We start from the raw sequence: 13,832 nt of genomic DNA, 5'->3' as shown, positions 1-13,832 counted from the left end.
TAAGCTTTAAGAGCCCCTAGTCTAATCTCTTTTTTTGATGGCAGTAGTTCTCAGAGTGGATCCCCCAGACCTACTGAATCCAAACCACAGGGGTGGGGTTAGCAATAAGTGGGGTTTTTGTTTGCTTTTATTATTATAGACTTTTAAAAAATTGAAGTATAGTTGATTTACAGTGTTGTGTTAACTTTTGCCGTATAGCAAAGTGATTCAGTTATATACATTCAGTTCATATATATGTGTATATATACACACATTCTTTTTCATACTCTTTTCCATTATGGTTATCATAGGATACTGAATATAGCTCTCTGTGCTATACAGTAGCACCTTGTTTATCCATGCAGTAGCTTACATCTGCTAACCCCAGTTTGCCACTCCATCCCTCCCCCAAAGCAACCATGAATCTATTCTCCACGTCCATGAGTCTGTTTCATAGATAGGTGCGTTTGTCACATTTCACATTCCACATAAAAGTAACATTATATGTTATTCATCTTTCTCTTTCTGACTTGCCTGGTATGATAATTCCTAACTGCATCCATGTTGCTGCAGATGGCATTATTTCCTCCTTTTTCATGACCGAGTAGTATTCCATTTTAGATATGTACCTCATCGTCTTTATCCATTCACCTGTCAGCGGACATTTAGGTTGTTACCATGTCTTGGCTTTTGTGAATAGTCCTGCTGTGAACATAGGGTTGTGTATATCTTTTTAGATTACAGTTTTGTTTGATTGTATGCCCAGGAGTGGGATTGCTGGATCCTATGGTAATTTGATTTTTAGTATTCTGAGGAAACTCCATACTGTTTTCTCTAGTGGCTGTACCAATTTACATTTCCACCAACAGTGTAGGAGGTTTCCATTTTCTCCACATCCTAATTGTTACTTGTAGAGTTTTTAATGATGACCATTCTGACCAGTGTGAGGTAGTACCTCATTGTAGTTTTGATTTGCATTTCACTGATAATTAGCAGTGTTCAGCATCTTTTCCTGTGCCTATTTACCATCCGTATTTCTTTGGAGAAATGTCTCTTTAGATCTTCTGTCCAGTTTTTGACTGGGTTGTTTGTTGTTGAGTTGTAGGAGATGTTTGTGTATTTTGGAAATAAAGCCCTTGTCGGTCACGTCATTTGCAGATAGCTTCTCCCATTCTGTAGGTTGTCTTTTTTTTTAATGGTTTCCTTTGCTATGCAAAAGTTTGTCCCATTTGTTTTTTATTTCTATTGCCTTGGGAGACTGACCTAAGAAAACATTGGTACAATTTATGTCAGAGGATGTTTTGCCTATAATCTTTCCCAGGTGTTCCATGGTGTCATGTCTTATGTTTGAAGTGTTTAAGACATCTTGAGTTTACTTTTGTGTATGGTGAGAGGGTGTGTTCTAGCTTTGATTTACATGCAGTTGTCCAACTTCCCAACACTTGCTGAAGACTTTTTCTCATTATATGTTCTTGCCTCTTTTGTTGAAGATTAATTGACTGTGTATGTATGGGTTTATTTCTGAGTCTCTGTTCTGTTCCACTGATCCATATGGAACAGTCTTTGTGCCAGTAACACACTGTTTTGATTACTGTAGCTTTGTGCAAAAGTATTGTCTGAAGTCTGCCTCCTGTTCTTTTTATTCAGGATGGCTTTAGCAATTCTGGATCTTTATGGTTTCATATAAATTTTAGGACTTTGTTCTGTGAAAAATGTCATGGGTAACTTGATAAGGATCACTTTAAATCTGTAGATTGCCTTAGGTAGTGTGGCCATTTTAACAATATTAATTCTTCCAATCCAGGAGCATGGGGTATCTTTCCATTTCTTTGAATCCTCTTCAGTTTTATTAACAGTTTATGGTTGTCAGTGTGTTAGTCTTTAATTTCTTTGGTTGGGTCTACTGCTAAGTACTTTATTTTTGGATTGTGAATTTGAAAGGTGTTCTGGTTGTTTGGGATGTAATGTCCTGAAAATATCAATTAAATCTAACTGTCCTATTGTATCACTTAGAATCTCTTGCTGTATCGATCTTTCTAAAAGATCTGTCCACTGATGTGAGAGGGGTGTTAAAGTCTCCTGCTATTACTACGTTCTTGTCGGTTTACCCCTTGAGGTCTGTTAGTGCTTGTTTTAGGTGTTTGGGTGCACCTGTACAGTGGCTGCATATATGTTGATGAGTATAAAACCCTTCTCCTGTGTTGACTCTTATTATTATATAGTGTCCTCCTTTTTCTTTGTGGCCTTTGTTTTAAAGTCTGTTTTGTCTGATACGAGCATTGCAGCCCACACTTCCTTGTCGTTTGTGTTTGCACGGGCTATCTTTTTTACATGCCCTCACTTTCAGTCTGTATGTGTCCTTTGCCCTAAAGTAGTCTCTTGCAGACAGCATACTGTAGCTTTTTTTAATCCAGTCTTCCACTCTGTCATTTGATTGGAGCATTTAGTCTAACGTTTGATAATGAAGGTAACTATTGATACATATTTATGGCCATTTTAACCGTGTTTTCATATTGATCTTACGTTTTTTCTCTGTCTCTTTTTCTTTGAGTTGTTCTTTTGTGGTTTGTTTCCCTTTTGATTATGTTCTCTCTTTGTCTTTGTGACTCTGGTGTGTGCTTCGAAGGGGCCCTGTGTTTCAAGTATGTGGGCCCCATCCTACATCTACTCGCTTCAGTTGGCTGTCATATGGGTCAAGCCCATTCCAGGAAGTGAAAAAAAAGCCAGCCCTGCATTTTGTTACTCTCCTGTCCCACAGTTCATGATTTTGATGTCCTCTTTCACATCTTCATCCTTTTGCTGTTCATTGCAGTTACCATCACTTTCACAAAGACATTTTCTTTTTTTTTTTTTTCTTTAACCTATTATTGGAGTGACTTACTTTCCAGTCGTGATTTTTCTCTTTCCTATCTATTCTTACTAGTTTTCTATTTAGAGAAGACCTTTAATATTTGCTTTAGGATGGATTTAGTATTGCTGAATTCTTTTAGTTTTTGCTTGTCTGAGAAATTCTGTGTATCTCCTTCTATTCTAAATGTAATCTTGCTAGGTAGAGTATCCTAGGATGCAGATTCTTCCCTTTTAGGACTTTGAATATATCTTGCCACTCCCTTCTGGCCTGCAGTGCTTCTGGAGAGTAATCAGCTGATAGCCTTATGGAAGTTCCCTTGTGATGAACTTTTTTTTTTCTTGCTACCTTGAGAATCCTCTTTAGTTTGCCATTTTTATTATAGTGTGTCTTGGTGTAGGTCTGTTTGGGTTTACTTATTTGGGCCCCTTAAGTGAACTGTGAACTTCCTGATGTTCAAGCTGGTTTTAGAAAAGGCAGAGGAACCAGAGATTAAATTGCCCACATCCGCTGGATCATGGAAAAAGCAAGAGAATTCCAGAAAAACATCTATTTCTGCTTTATTGATTATGCCAAAGCCTTTGAATATGTGGATCACAATAAACTGGAAAATTCTGAGAGAGATGGGAATACCAGACCACCTGACCTGCCTCTTGAGAAATCTGTATGCAGGTCAGGAAGCAACAGTTAGAACTGGACATGGAACAACAGACTGGTTCCAAATAGGAAAAGGAGTACGTAAAGGCTGTATATTGCCACCCTGCTTATTTAACTTCTATGCAGAGTACATCATGAGAAACACTGGACTGGAAGAAACACAAGCTGGAATCAAGATTGCTGGGAGAAATACCAATAACCTCAGATATGCAGATGACACCACCCTTATGGCAGAAAGTGAAGAGGGACTAAAAAGCCTCTTGATGAAAGTGAAAGTGGAGAGTGAAAAAGTTGGCTTTTTAAAGCTCAACATTCAGAAAACGAAGATCATGGTATCTGGTCCCATCACTTCATGGGAAGTAGATGGGGAAACAGTGGAAACAGTGTCAGACTTTATATTTTTGGGCTCCAAAATCACTGCAGATGGTGACTGCAGCCATGAAATTAAAAGACGCTTACTCCTTGAAAGAAAAGTTATGACCAATCTAGATGGCATATTGAAAAGCAGAGACATTACTTTGCTCACCAAGGTCCATCTAGTCAAGGCTCTGGTTTTTCCTGTGGTAATATATGGATGTGAGAGTTGGACTGTGAAGAAGGCTGAGTGCCAAAGAATTGATGCGTTTGAACTGTGGTGTTGGAGAAGACCCTTGAGAGTCCCTTGGAATGCAAGGAGATCCAACCAGTCCATTCTGAAGGAGATCAGCCCTGGGATTTCTTTGGAAGGAATGATGCTAAAGCGGAAGCTCCAGTACTTTGGCCACCTCATGTGAAGAGTTGACTCATTGGAAAAGACTCTGATGCTGGGAGGGATTGGGGGCAGGAGGAGAAGGGGACGACAGAGGATGAGATGGCTGGATGGCATCACTGACTTGATGGACATGAGTCTGAGTGGACTCCGGGAGTTGGTGATGGACAGGGAGGCCTGGCGTGCTGCAATTCATGGGGTTGCAAAGAGTCGGACATGACTGAGCGACTGAACTGAACTGTGCTTCCTCTACATGTATATTTGTTTCTTTAGGTTTGGGAAGTTTTCAGCCATAATTTCTTCAAATACATTTTCAATCCCCTTTTCTCTTTCTTTCCCTTCTGGAGCTGTATTATGTGTAGATTGGCACACTTTATTATTATCCCATAGGTCTCTTATATTGCTTCCATTTCTTTTATTTGGTGTCTATTGTCTTGATTGGGTGACTTCCATCTTCTTTTTTCCAGGTCACTTATTCTGCATTATTTATTCTGCTCTTATTGTGTTTAGTTCAGTTTTTGTCTCAAAAAATGAGTCTTCTTATTTTTTTTGGTTCTTCTTTATAATTGGTTGTTCCTTTAAGTTGGTGTCTGTTAGACTGAAGAGGTCTATTACTGTGGTCTTGCAGGGCAATTTACATGTGAGAACATCCCTGTGTAGTTTGTGTGGGTTTGATATTTTTGGTGCAAGGACTGTTTTTAGTGTGGATGCCTGTTGCCTCTTTCCTCAGCGTGTGCCGACCATTATCCCCTTGATAGGAGGAGGCAATGGCACCCCACTCCAGTACTCTTGCCTGGAAAATCCCATGGACGGAGGAGCCTGGTAGGCTGCAGTCCATGGGGTCACGAAGAGTCGGACACGACTGAACGACTTCACTTTGACTTTTCACTTTCATGCATTGGAGAAGGAAATGGCAACCCACTCCAGTGTTCTTGCCTGGAGAATCTGAGGGCTGGGGGAGCCTGGTAGGCTGCCGTCTGTGGGGTCGCACAAAGTCGGACACGACTGAGCGACTTAGCAGCAACAGCAGCAGCAGGAGGTGCGCAGATGCAGCACTGGGTTCTCAGCGGCAGTGGCGGCTCATGCATACCCCTGGAGCACACAATGGGAGCAGAGGTGGCTGGCAGCCATTCCTGAAGCCTGGGGCATTGTGGCGGCTCACTACCGCTCCTGGAGCTCATGTAGGCAGTGTCCTACAGCCTGAGCGGTCCCTCAGAGGAAAAGGCTGTAGGGTGGACACCATGCCTCCCGTCACACACTGCCACACAACAGCACCTGGCCTCTAAGGTGGCCAGGCTTCCTCTGCATGCACCTTCAGGTGTGGTTGCACTAGACTCCAGACCCTCAAGACTGCTTTTGCACAGCCCACCCCAGTCTTCTTCCTGGGTATGATCTCTGAAGCCCGAGCTTCCACACCCAGCCCTCACATGCACCCGTGGACACACATTTCAGGCTGGGAGTGTAGAGGGGTGGCAGTGGCCCTCTGTGCAGGCCCCTCTCTATTCTAGCTGCTGCAAACCAGTTGCTGTATTCTCCGCTGAGGCTCTGAAGCTCTCCCTCTGTCCTGGCTGACCTCCTCCTAGTGAGGGGACTTCCCAGGGTGCAGGAACCTTTCCTCTTTCACAGCTCCCTCCCTGGGGTACAGGTCCCAACCCAGTTCCTTTCTCACTTTTGTCTTTTGTTGTACCTGGTTATGCTTATGTGGAGATTTTCTTGTTCTTTCAGAGGTCTGAAGTCTCCTACCAGTGTTCAGTAGATATTCTGAGAGAATAGTTCAACATGTAGATGTATTTTTGATGTACTTATGGGAGGAAGTGAGCTTCATGTTCTTCTTGATCACTGCCCCATATCTCATTTTTAAAAGGCCCCAGCCAAATAGCCCGTTTGTGTCAAAAAGATTGATGAAATTTATAGACGGAGATCATAATCTCTGTTTTCCCCCCTTGTAACCAAGGACATGAGCAGTGCTGAATCTGTTTAATCAGTGTGTGGTTTCTAAGAAACGAAGGGTTGATCGCAAGTGTACCTGTCAGGTGTTCCTGGGAGCTGCCCTGCTCAAGGTGTCCACTTACAATCTCACCTGAATTCACAACACTTAGTCTCCTTGTAAATTAAAAAACAAAAGCCAAAGGCATCTTTGAATGCTGTTTGGGACGCTCTTGGCACATCTTTATTAAACTGATTCAAGCAGTTTAAGTTGACAGCTTTTCGTCAGGCCTTCCATCTGCAGTGTTGTGGGATGATGAGTGTATTGTGATGACTTCCATTCTTTGTCATTGTCTGTAGGCTGAGAGGATCATGGAGGCTGTTGAGCTGTACCGAGAAGAAACTGCAAAAATGAGAGAACACAAAGCCATCTGTAAAGCTGCAGGGAAAGAGGTAAGACAGCTCATTAAGTTACATTCTGAGTAACATTTATTTATAGAGATAATTGCTGAGGGAAAAACATCATTTGTATAGATGTGATAGAATTGTTTCTAATTCAGACATTAGAAAGAAAGAATTGAGAAGCTCTATCTTAATAAGAAGCCAAGGATAGTTAATTTGAAATCAACGTGATTACTGTATTGAGTTGGAAACTCAGGTTCCTGCTTTAGTTTGGGAGGCTGGTGAGCCATTTTGGATTTCTAGATGAAATGCATTACCCACACTCATTCATAAGCCCTATTGAAACTTAAAATATATTCTTAAATAATATATCGTTAGCATCAGTTCTTAGGGTCTCCTTCAGAACTATAAAATGCTGTTATGACCCTGCCTGCGATAAGCACTATCAAAGGCTTATTTTTTAATGACTTGATTTAATCATTTCTTCATAGGTTCCTCTTCCTATCAACCCCATCCTGATGGCTTATGGCAATATCTCTGTAAGTAGAATGTTTAATGGTTTCCCCCTTAAGGTTTAACTGCCATTCTAAGGTTAAATTCAGACAGGCACAAGAGAGGAAGTGAAGAGGCATTAGATTTGAGAATTGACATATTGAGAAATACTTTGTTGTTAAAAATCTCTGTTGAATGTTGGAATCCTTTAGGATATTTTGTGTTTCAAAAGGACTGTTTTAGTGTAACTTTCAAGTCGTCATTTCTGCTTGGACCGGACTGGTTTTTTTTGTTTTTGTTTTACTGCTTATTTATGTTTAGTATCCAAAGTGCTCTCTGAAAATTCTGTTCATTGAAACTGAAGTTTTTGGACAGAAAGTTGTTACAAATCAGTCAGATAAAAGAGGAGAGAGGGAGAATCACGGGACAGTGTATATATACTTTAGTAATCTTTAATTACTCAAACTTTGCTTTCATCTTTCATCCATCACAAGAGTAATACATGTCAGTGTCATTTTATAGACAAGAAACTGTCCTGACTTACAGATTGAAGGGAACATAGCTGGCAAGTGGCAGAGTTGGATTGTGAACCCAGATCTGACTCAGTCTAAGCCCATGCATGTATTGCCATTTTTAAAACATGGTTTCTCCTGGGAGAGATCCCTGGTTTTTAGAAGATAGAGATTAGAGAGCTTCAGTTAAAAAATAGAAGTATCACTAATGCTGTCACACTTCCATTCTAGCCTTCAGCTTATGTGTTGGAGATTTTTAAAGGAATCAAATCCAGGTGAGTGTCAGTGCATGGATTATTGTAAGTTGGCAGCTAACACCATTTACTGAACATGAGATAAGTACATTATAATTGATGAATAATTGATTGCTATTTTCCTTAGAGGGTTAACTATGTCAAAACTTGGATGGAAAATAATTCATTATAGTGTTCTTTTTGAATTAGAACTAGAAGGCTCACTAGAAGGCTTCTCCTAAAATATGAAGGGAGATACTTTTAAGGACAAATGAAGGGCAGTGCTGCTTTACATCATAGGTAATGAGATTATTTGCAATTCAGTCAGAGGTACCAACTATTAACATTTTCTGTTGTATATTTTCTTTGAATTGTTTTCTGTGTACGTACAGAGTTGAAATCATATGTATACATTTTTATATCCTGTCCTTTTTCACAGGATAGTTCCTGAGCGTTTGCTCACGTTAGTAATATTCTTCAGAAACACATCATTGAATTAATTCAAAATATTCCATTGCACATATAGGTGTAACATTCCATTGTTACTATTAGGTGTTGCAGAAGGGTTTTGCCTTTATTAATACTGCTTCACTGAACACCTTTACATAAAAATCTTTGCCATCCTCACTGATTATTTTCTTAATGGTCCTAGCAGTCTGTTAACTAATTAACGGACATGAACTTTTCAAAGGTTTATGTTGCTTACTTTCCAGAGTGCCTGTAATGACTTTCACCAGGCTTTTAAAAAATTCTTTGCTGGTTTGAGAGGCAAAAAGTAGTATTGTATCATTTTCATTTTTAATTAACAAAGTTAAAATTTCAGTATATTTGTTGGCCATTTGTATTTTTTCCTGTGAATTTTTACTTTCCCATTCTTGTGCTTTATGGATATTTTTCTTACTGGTTAAGAATTTTTTTTTAAATATCTTTTGTCATTTTTGGAATAATGTTTCTTGTTTGTGATTTGTCTTTTGGTTTTATTTGAGTTTGACCTACTTAGTTATCATTTTTATAACAAATCACAGTATCTGAGTATGTCCCATATAAGAATCAAATAGAACCTAAGATAATTAAACTTTGCTAGAGAAATGTAAAGTAGAGTTTAGATAGATGGAGGTAGGGTGCATGCATAGATGGGAAGACTCTGTGTTTAAAGATTCAGTTTTTCTTAAGCTAATCTGTAGGTTTGTGATCCCAGTTGAAAGCCTCTTGAGAATTCTAATTGGAATCGATGGAATGATAATAGAACTAGCTCAAGAAAAGTAAACAAACCAACCCAGAACAAGAAAGAGATTAAAGAACGATAAAAACAACAACATTGAAACAGTACAGGATTGTCAGAACCAGTCATCAAAACAGACTCTAAAGCCCTGAAGTAGACTCTGTCATATAGGAGGACTCAATAAATGGTAAAAGAAGTATCATACAAAGATAGGAAATTCAATAAAAAGCTTTGAAGAAATGAGTTATCTGAAAGACAGAAAGATTCTCCTACACTGCCATGGACCAAAATGCATCAAGTAGGTTAAAATACTAAATATAAGAAAAGTAAAACATTGATAAGAGAGAGCCATCATAATGTAGATGGTGAATCTGGATGGGTAAGATCTACCGAAGTAAATAAAAGGAGAAGAAAAAACGGGAGGGGAAAAGACTTTTAAATTGACCATGTAAAGAAACGTGACATCTTTAACGTTTATTTCTCCCTCTCCAGCGAGCTGGAAGAATCCCTCCTCGTGCTGCCTTTCGCTTACGTCCCAGACATCCTCAGGCTCTTTAATGAATTCATCCAGCAGGGCTCCGACATTGAACTGCTGTGTAGATGCCTCTTCTTTCTCCTCAGGTAACGTCCTTTCCCCAGAGAATATCATATGTCTCACGAGCCTAACTCCTCCAGGAGTGCCTCACCAGAAGCTCTCTCCATGCTTTGCAATTAAGAAACGTGACGCTTCAGAGACTGTCAGGAATTGCAGTGCTGCCCAACACAGACTATTTCTTATCCTTTGGTGGTCAGTCTTGCTCCTAAAGTGCCGATAGTGATGACCCACCTCTTGAAGTAACAGGAGGTACTACGCTGCTCAGGGTGCTCAGGCAGGCGGAGGTCTCCAAGTTACAGTCTAAGGCAGTGGCCCTGGTTCTGCATAGGGTGCTGAAAGGCCATCCCTGAATGACCAGTCTCCTTCAGTGGTGTTTCTTTTTTTAACTGTTGAGTTTAAACTAAATGGTTTTGTTTTGTTTCCATAACAGAATTTTAAGGAGTAGTCAGCTTATTTCCCAGGCCTCTACAAGTACAAATGGAAGAGCAGTGGCATATTTGGAGGGAACTAAGAAACATAACTGCTTCCCCGGTAGCTTGGATAGTAAAGGATCTGCCTGCAATGCAGGACACCTGGCTTCAGTCCCTGGGTTGTGAAGATGCCCTGGAGAAGGGAATGGCTACACATTCTGGTATTCTTGCCTGGGAAACCCCACAGACAGAGGGGCCTGGCAGGCTGCAGTCCATGGAATCACAAAGAGTCAGACACAACTGAGCAACTAAGCACCCAAGAAACATAAAGAAAATGTTCATTACATGATATTCTTAAATAGGAAGGATTTGTATTAAATATGTAACGGAGAAAAAATGTCTTTACAAAGGCTTAGTATATTCTTAGTGAAGGAAATGGCAGCCCACTCCAGTATTCTTGCCTGGAGAAATCCACGGACAGGGGAGCCTGGTGGGCTGCACTCCATGGGGTCATGGAAAGTCAGACAGGACTGGGTGAATAGCGCACACGCACCCTACATTCTTATCTCCCGCTCTGCCCCCCAGTCTCCAGCTGTTGTATAAGAGAACAGGAATACTGGCAAACTTGAACATTCCTTAAAATGCTGTTAGGAAAACAGTAGAAACTGCTCAGCCAATACCAAGTAATTAAAAGAAAATGGTGTACTTGGTAAATTGGCATTTTTTCATGAACCTTAACCCGTCATTCTTTTTTCTTTCTTTCATGATAGTAGCAAATGAAGATACACATGTTTACAGGGTATTTCTTATTGCTGTGGCATATGTTGAATCAGGGTTACTGATTACAGTATTATCAGGTTACACTGACTATTTCTAGCATTTTGGGGTTGTAGATGGGTGTACCTCGGAGGTAGATATGGCAGGTCACAGCTGTGAATGAGGGTGAGCATGGAAGTTAAAAAGCATTAAGTCATCCAGGGCATGTTGGTACTCTCAGTCAGAGTTTGATCATCTCTCTCTCTCTTTTTTTTTTTTGGCTGAAATATAAATCTTTGAGTTAGTGTTTCTTAGAAGGCTCATTTTCCCTCTGAAATCCCTATAGAATACTGTTGTTAAAAATCTGTGACCACTTGATAGATTGCTGGGAAAAGTCAGCTTTTTAGATGTTAGGACACTAGGTTTTAAAAGTATTGGATAGAACTGAATTGTATGGAAGAAACATCTTTAGCTTTTTTTGCTAGAAGCATTTCTATATTCCCATGATGGGTGAAATGATTTTTTTTTTTTCCTTGCTTTGACATTTGTTTTGTTGCTGGTCCTAGGAGGTATAGCCAAAACCACTATTCTTTGTGACAATGCTTGGTGTTATTTTTCTATTAGGATTCACTTTGGCCAGATCACTAGCAACCAAATGCTTGTGCCAGTGATTGAAAAATTAAAGGAAACAACCATTTCAAAAGTCAGGCAAGTCCGGGTAAGTATCTTTGTAGAGGTAGCCATAGAATAAGAAGGGGAAATCCTAGTGTATATGTGACTTACAAGTAGCATGGTGTGCTGTGCCCAGTCTTGGGTGATACTGACCTGACATACATACATATTTAAGATGAGGTTTTTATTGGAGCTGGTAGACATAAGGAAAAAAGACAAGAAAAGACCTTAGGGAGGGATGGGTAACAACACATGAAGCGTTGGTTCCTCTGACTCACGTATGTGACACTGAACTGAAGTGAGGGGAAGTTCACTTAATCTCTCTTCTATTCTTCCTCAGGATGTTATCGGCTTCAACATGGCAGGTCTCAATTATCTCAAGAGAGAATGTGAAGCGAAAAGTGAAGTTATGTTTTTTGCTGATGCTACCAGCCACTTGGAAGAAAAGAAGAGGAAGAGGAAAAAGAGGGAGAAGCTGATTTTAACAGTGACTTAGAACTGAAATGTGCCTTTCCCAACTTTTCCTTGAGAAGGCCTTCCAAACTAAGCAGCAGTAGCATTGGTGTCATCTTTAAGATATCATGTTGCAGAGGATCACACGACGTGTTTCCCAGCTCTGCCTGGAGGAATTTCAGCATAGCCGTGTCTTGGATTGAAACAGACTAGTTTAAAAATCTGTGCTCTGAATGGGGCGCCCTCTTAGAGGTGTGCCCTTTATAGTCTAGCAGGAAGCAGAGAACTTTTTAAATTAGGTATTGTTTCACTAAAGGTGAAACAAAAGTTGAAACTAAAGTTGAAACATTTCAAAATGTTTCCTTATTTATGTCAGAAGATCTGATGAGTAATTTGTTACCTCTCCAGATTAGGTTTTATAGCCCACTGAAACAATCAGGTATGTAATTGATCACCTTCTGCCCATAAATGTAGTCTTGAACTTTCAGAGCTGAAAGGGACTGTAAAAGTTACATGAAACAGCCTCCTTAAACTTAACCTCTTATAGGTTGTTTTATCTGTATATGACGATCCTAATTGCTGTTTCTACTCCTCTAAGTACTTGTCTCTAATGAAAGAGCAGTCAAGCTGAGATACCTGGCTGTGCTTTTTGGGTGACTAATATGCTGTATATGTATCTTCCTGGTGGGGAGGTGATAGTGTTTTAGGAAAGGAAGTTGACACAGACCTTTGGGGCTGGGCTTTTTTTTGTGGAAGTTTTTAAATCACTAACTGGATCTCCCTGTTACAAATCAGTGCAGATTTTCCCTATCTTTTTGAGTCTGTTTAAGTAGTTTGTATGTTTCTATGAATTTGTCCATTTCATCTAAATTACTATGTTGTAGTACTACCATTTTCTTGCCAATTTCAGATGCAGTTCTTATCTCTCCTAAAGCAAACGTCTATTACTGTTCCTAAGCGTTAAAACAGTCACTGAACTGAAGTAAGGAATTGAATAGTACTTTTTTTTTTTTTTTAACAATGAGAGTAAAAAGAATTTAGGCATAGAGTTCCTGACACTTCACCGTGAAAAGGCAGGAGGATAGACAGTATGATGGATTCTAGGTGCATTCCACTCTGAAGAATCAACCTTGGAGGCAGTTATTCCTTCCACCAGAAAGAGGAATTACTTAAAGTGTTTCTCAGTGACAAGTATAAATCACATTCACCCCAAAGAAATCTAGCTGAGCACCTAGGGCAGTGAGCAGGGAGACAGTGGTGTCTGTCACTGGAAGCTAGGGTTCCACTCACCCATCTGTGCAGCCTTTCCAGGCCAGACGAGGCAGGAGCTCAGGAAGAAGCACCTAGTCTACAAACAGGGTTCCCCAGGGGCTCAGTGAATCCGCCTGCCAATGCAGGAGGCACAGGTTCCACCTCTGGGTTGGGAACATCCCCTGGAGGAGGAAATGGCTACCCATTATAGTATTCTGGCCTGGAAAATTCCATGGACGGAGGAGTCTGGCAGGCTACAGTCTATGGGGTCACAAAGAATCGGACACGACTGAGAATGCGCACACTGCAAACAGTATCTACAATGCATCCCTTTCCTCATAAGAGCCTGAGTTTTGAGATAAGACTAAGGCTCTTAAGGGTAACATCATCTTATATTCTAAGTCCTGTCACTTTATTTCTGAGGTTATGGGATGGAAGCAGCTCTGATGTATACAGCAGTCACTGGCCCATCCCTTGTTAGGCCAAGTGCTAGCTGCCCTTGGATAATTGCTACCCTTGAAGCATAGGCTAGACCTGTTCACCTGCTTCTAAAGAACAGAATACAATAAATAGGTTATTAACACCCTGAATTCTGCTGTGCTCACGCTCTCTCAGATCTTCAATGCTCTAGTAAACACAAGCTGCCTATCGTGAGATGCCCTGAGAGCAATCTCCC

At 40.3% G+C, this 13,832-nt stretch overlaps 1 protein-coding gene across 1 annotated transcript in view; it reads left to right on the top strand.

The window, feature by feature from the left end:
• WDR3 (WD repeat domain 3) overlaps positions 1–13,486 on the top strand; it is a 39,823-nt gene extending 26,337 nt beyond the window's left edge. Inside the window, exons 22-27 of the mRNA XM_068963911.1 lie at positions 6,519–6,611; positions 7,052–7,099; positions 7,796–7,839; positions 9,512–9,640; positions 11,405–11,498; positions 11,793–13,486. Of these exons, the coding sequence (XP_068820012.1) occupies positions 6,519–6,611; positions 7,052–7,099; positions 7,796–7,839; positions 9,512–9,640; positions 11,405–11,498; positions 11,793–11,948 (564 nt within the window). The 3' untranslated portion in view covers positions 11,949–13,486. The remainder of the gene's footprint in view (positions 1–6,518; positions 6,612–7,051; positions 7,100–7,795; positions 7,840–9,511; positions 9,641–11,404; positions 11,499–11,792) is intronic.
• Positions 13,487–13,832: the final 346 nt, after the last annotated feature.

This window comes from Capricornis sumatraensis, chromosome 2, assembly GCF_032405125.1.
Source record: "Capricornis sumatraensis isolate serow.1 chromosome 2, serow.2, whole genome shotgun sequence".
In the NCBI taxonomy this organism is placed as follows: Eukaryota; Metazoa; Chordata; class Mammalia; order Artiodactyla; family Bovidae; genus Capricornis; species Capricornis sumatraensis.
The sequence above is the reverse complement of the archived record's forward strand: the minus strand, read 5'-3'. Positions and strand labels throughout refer to the sequence as shown.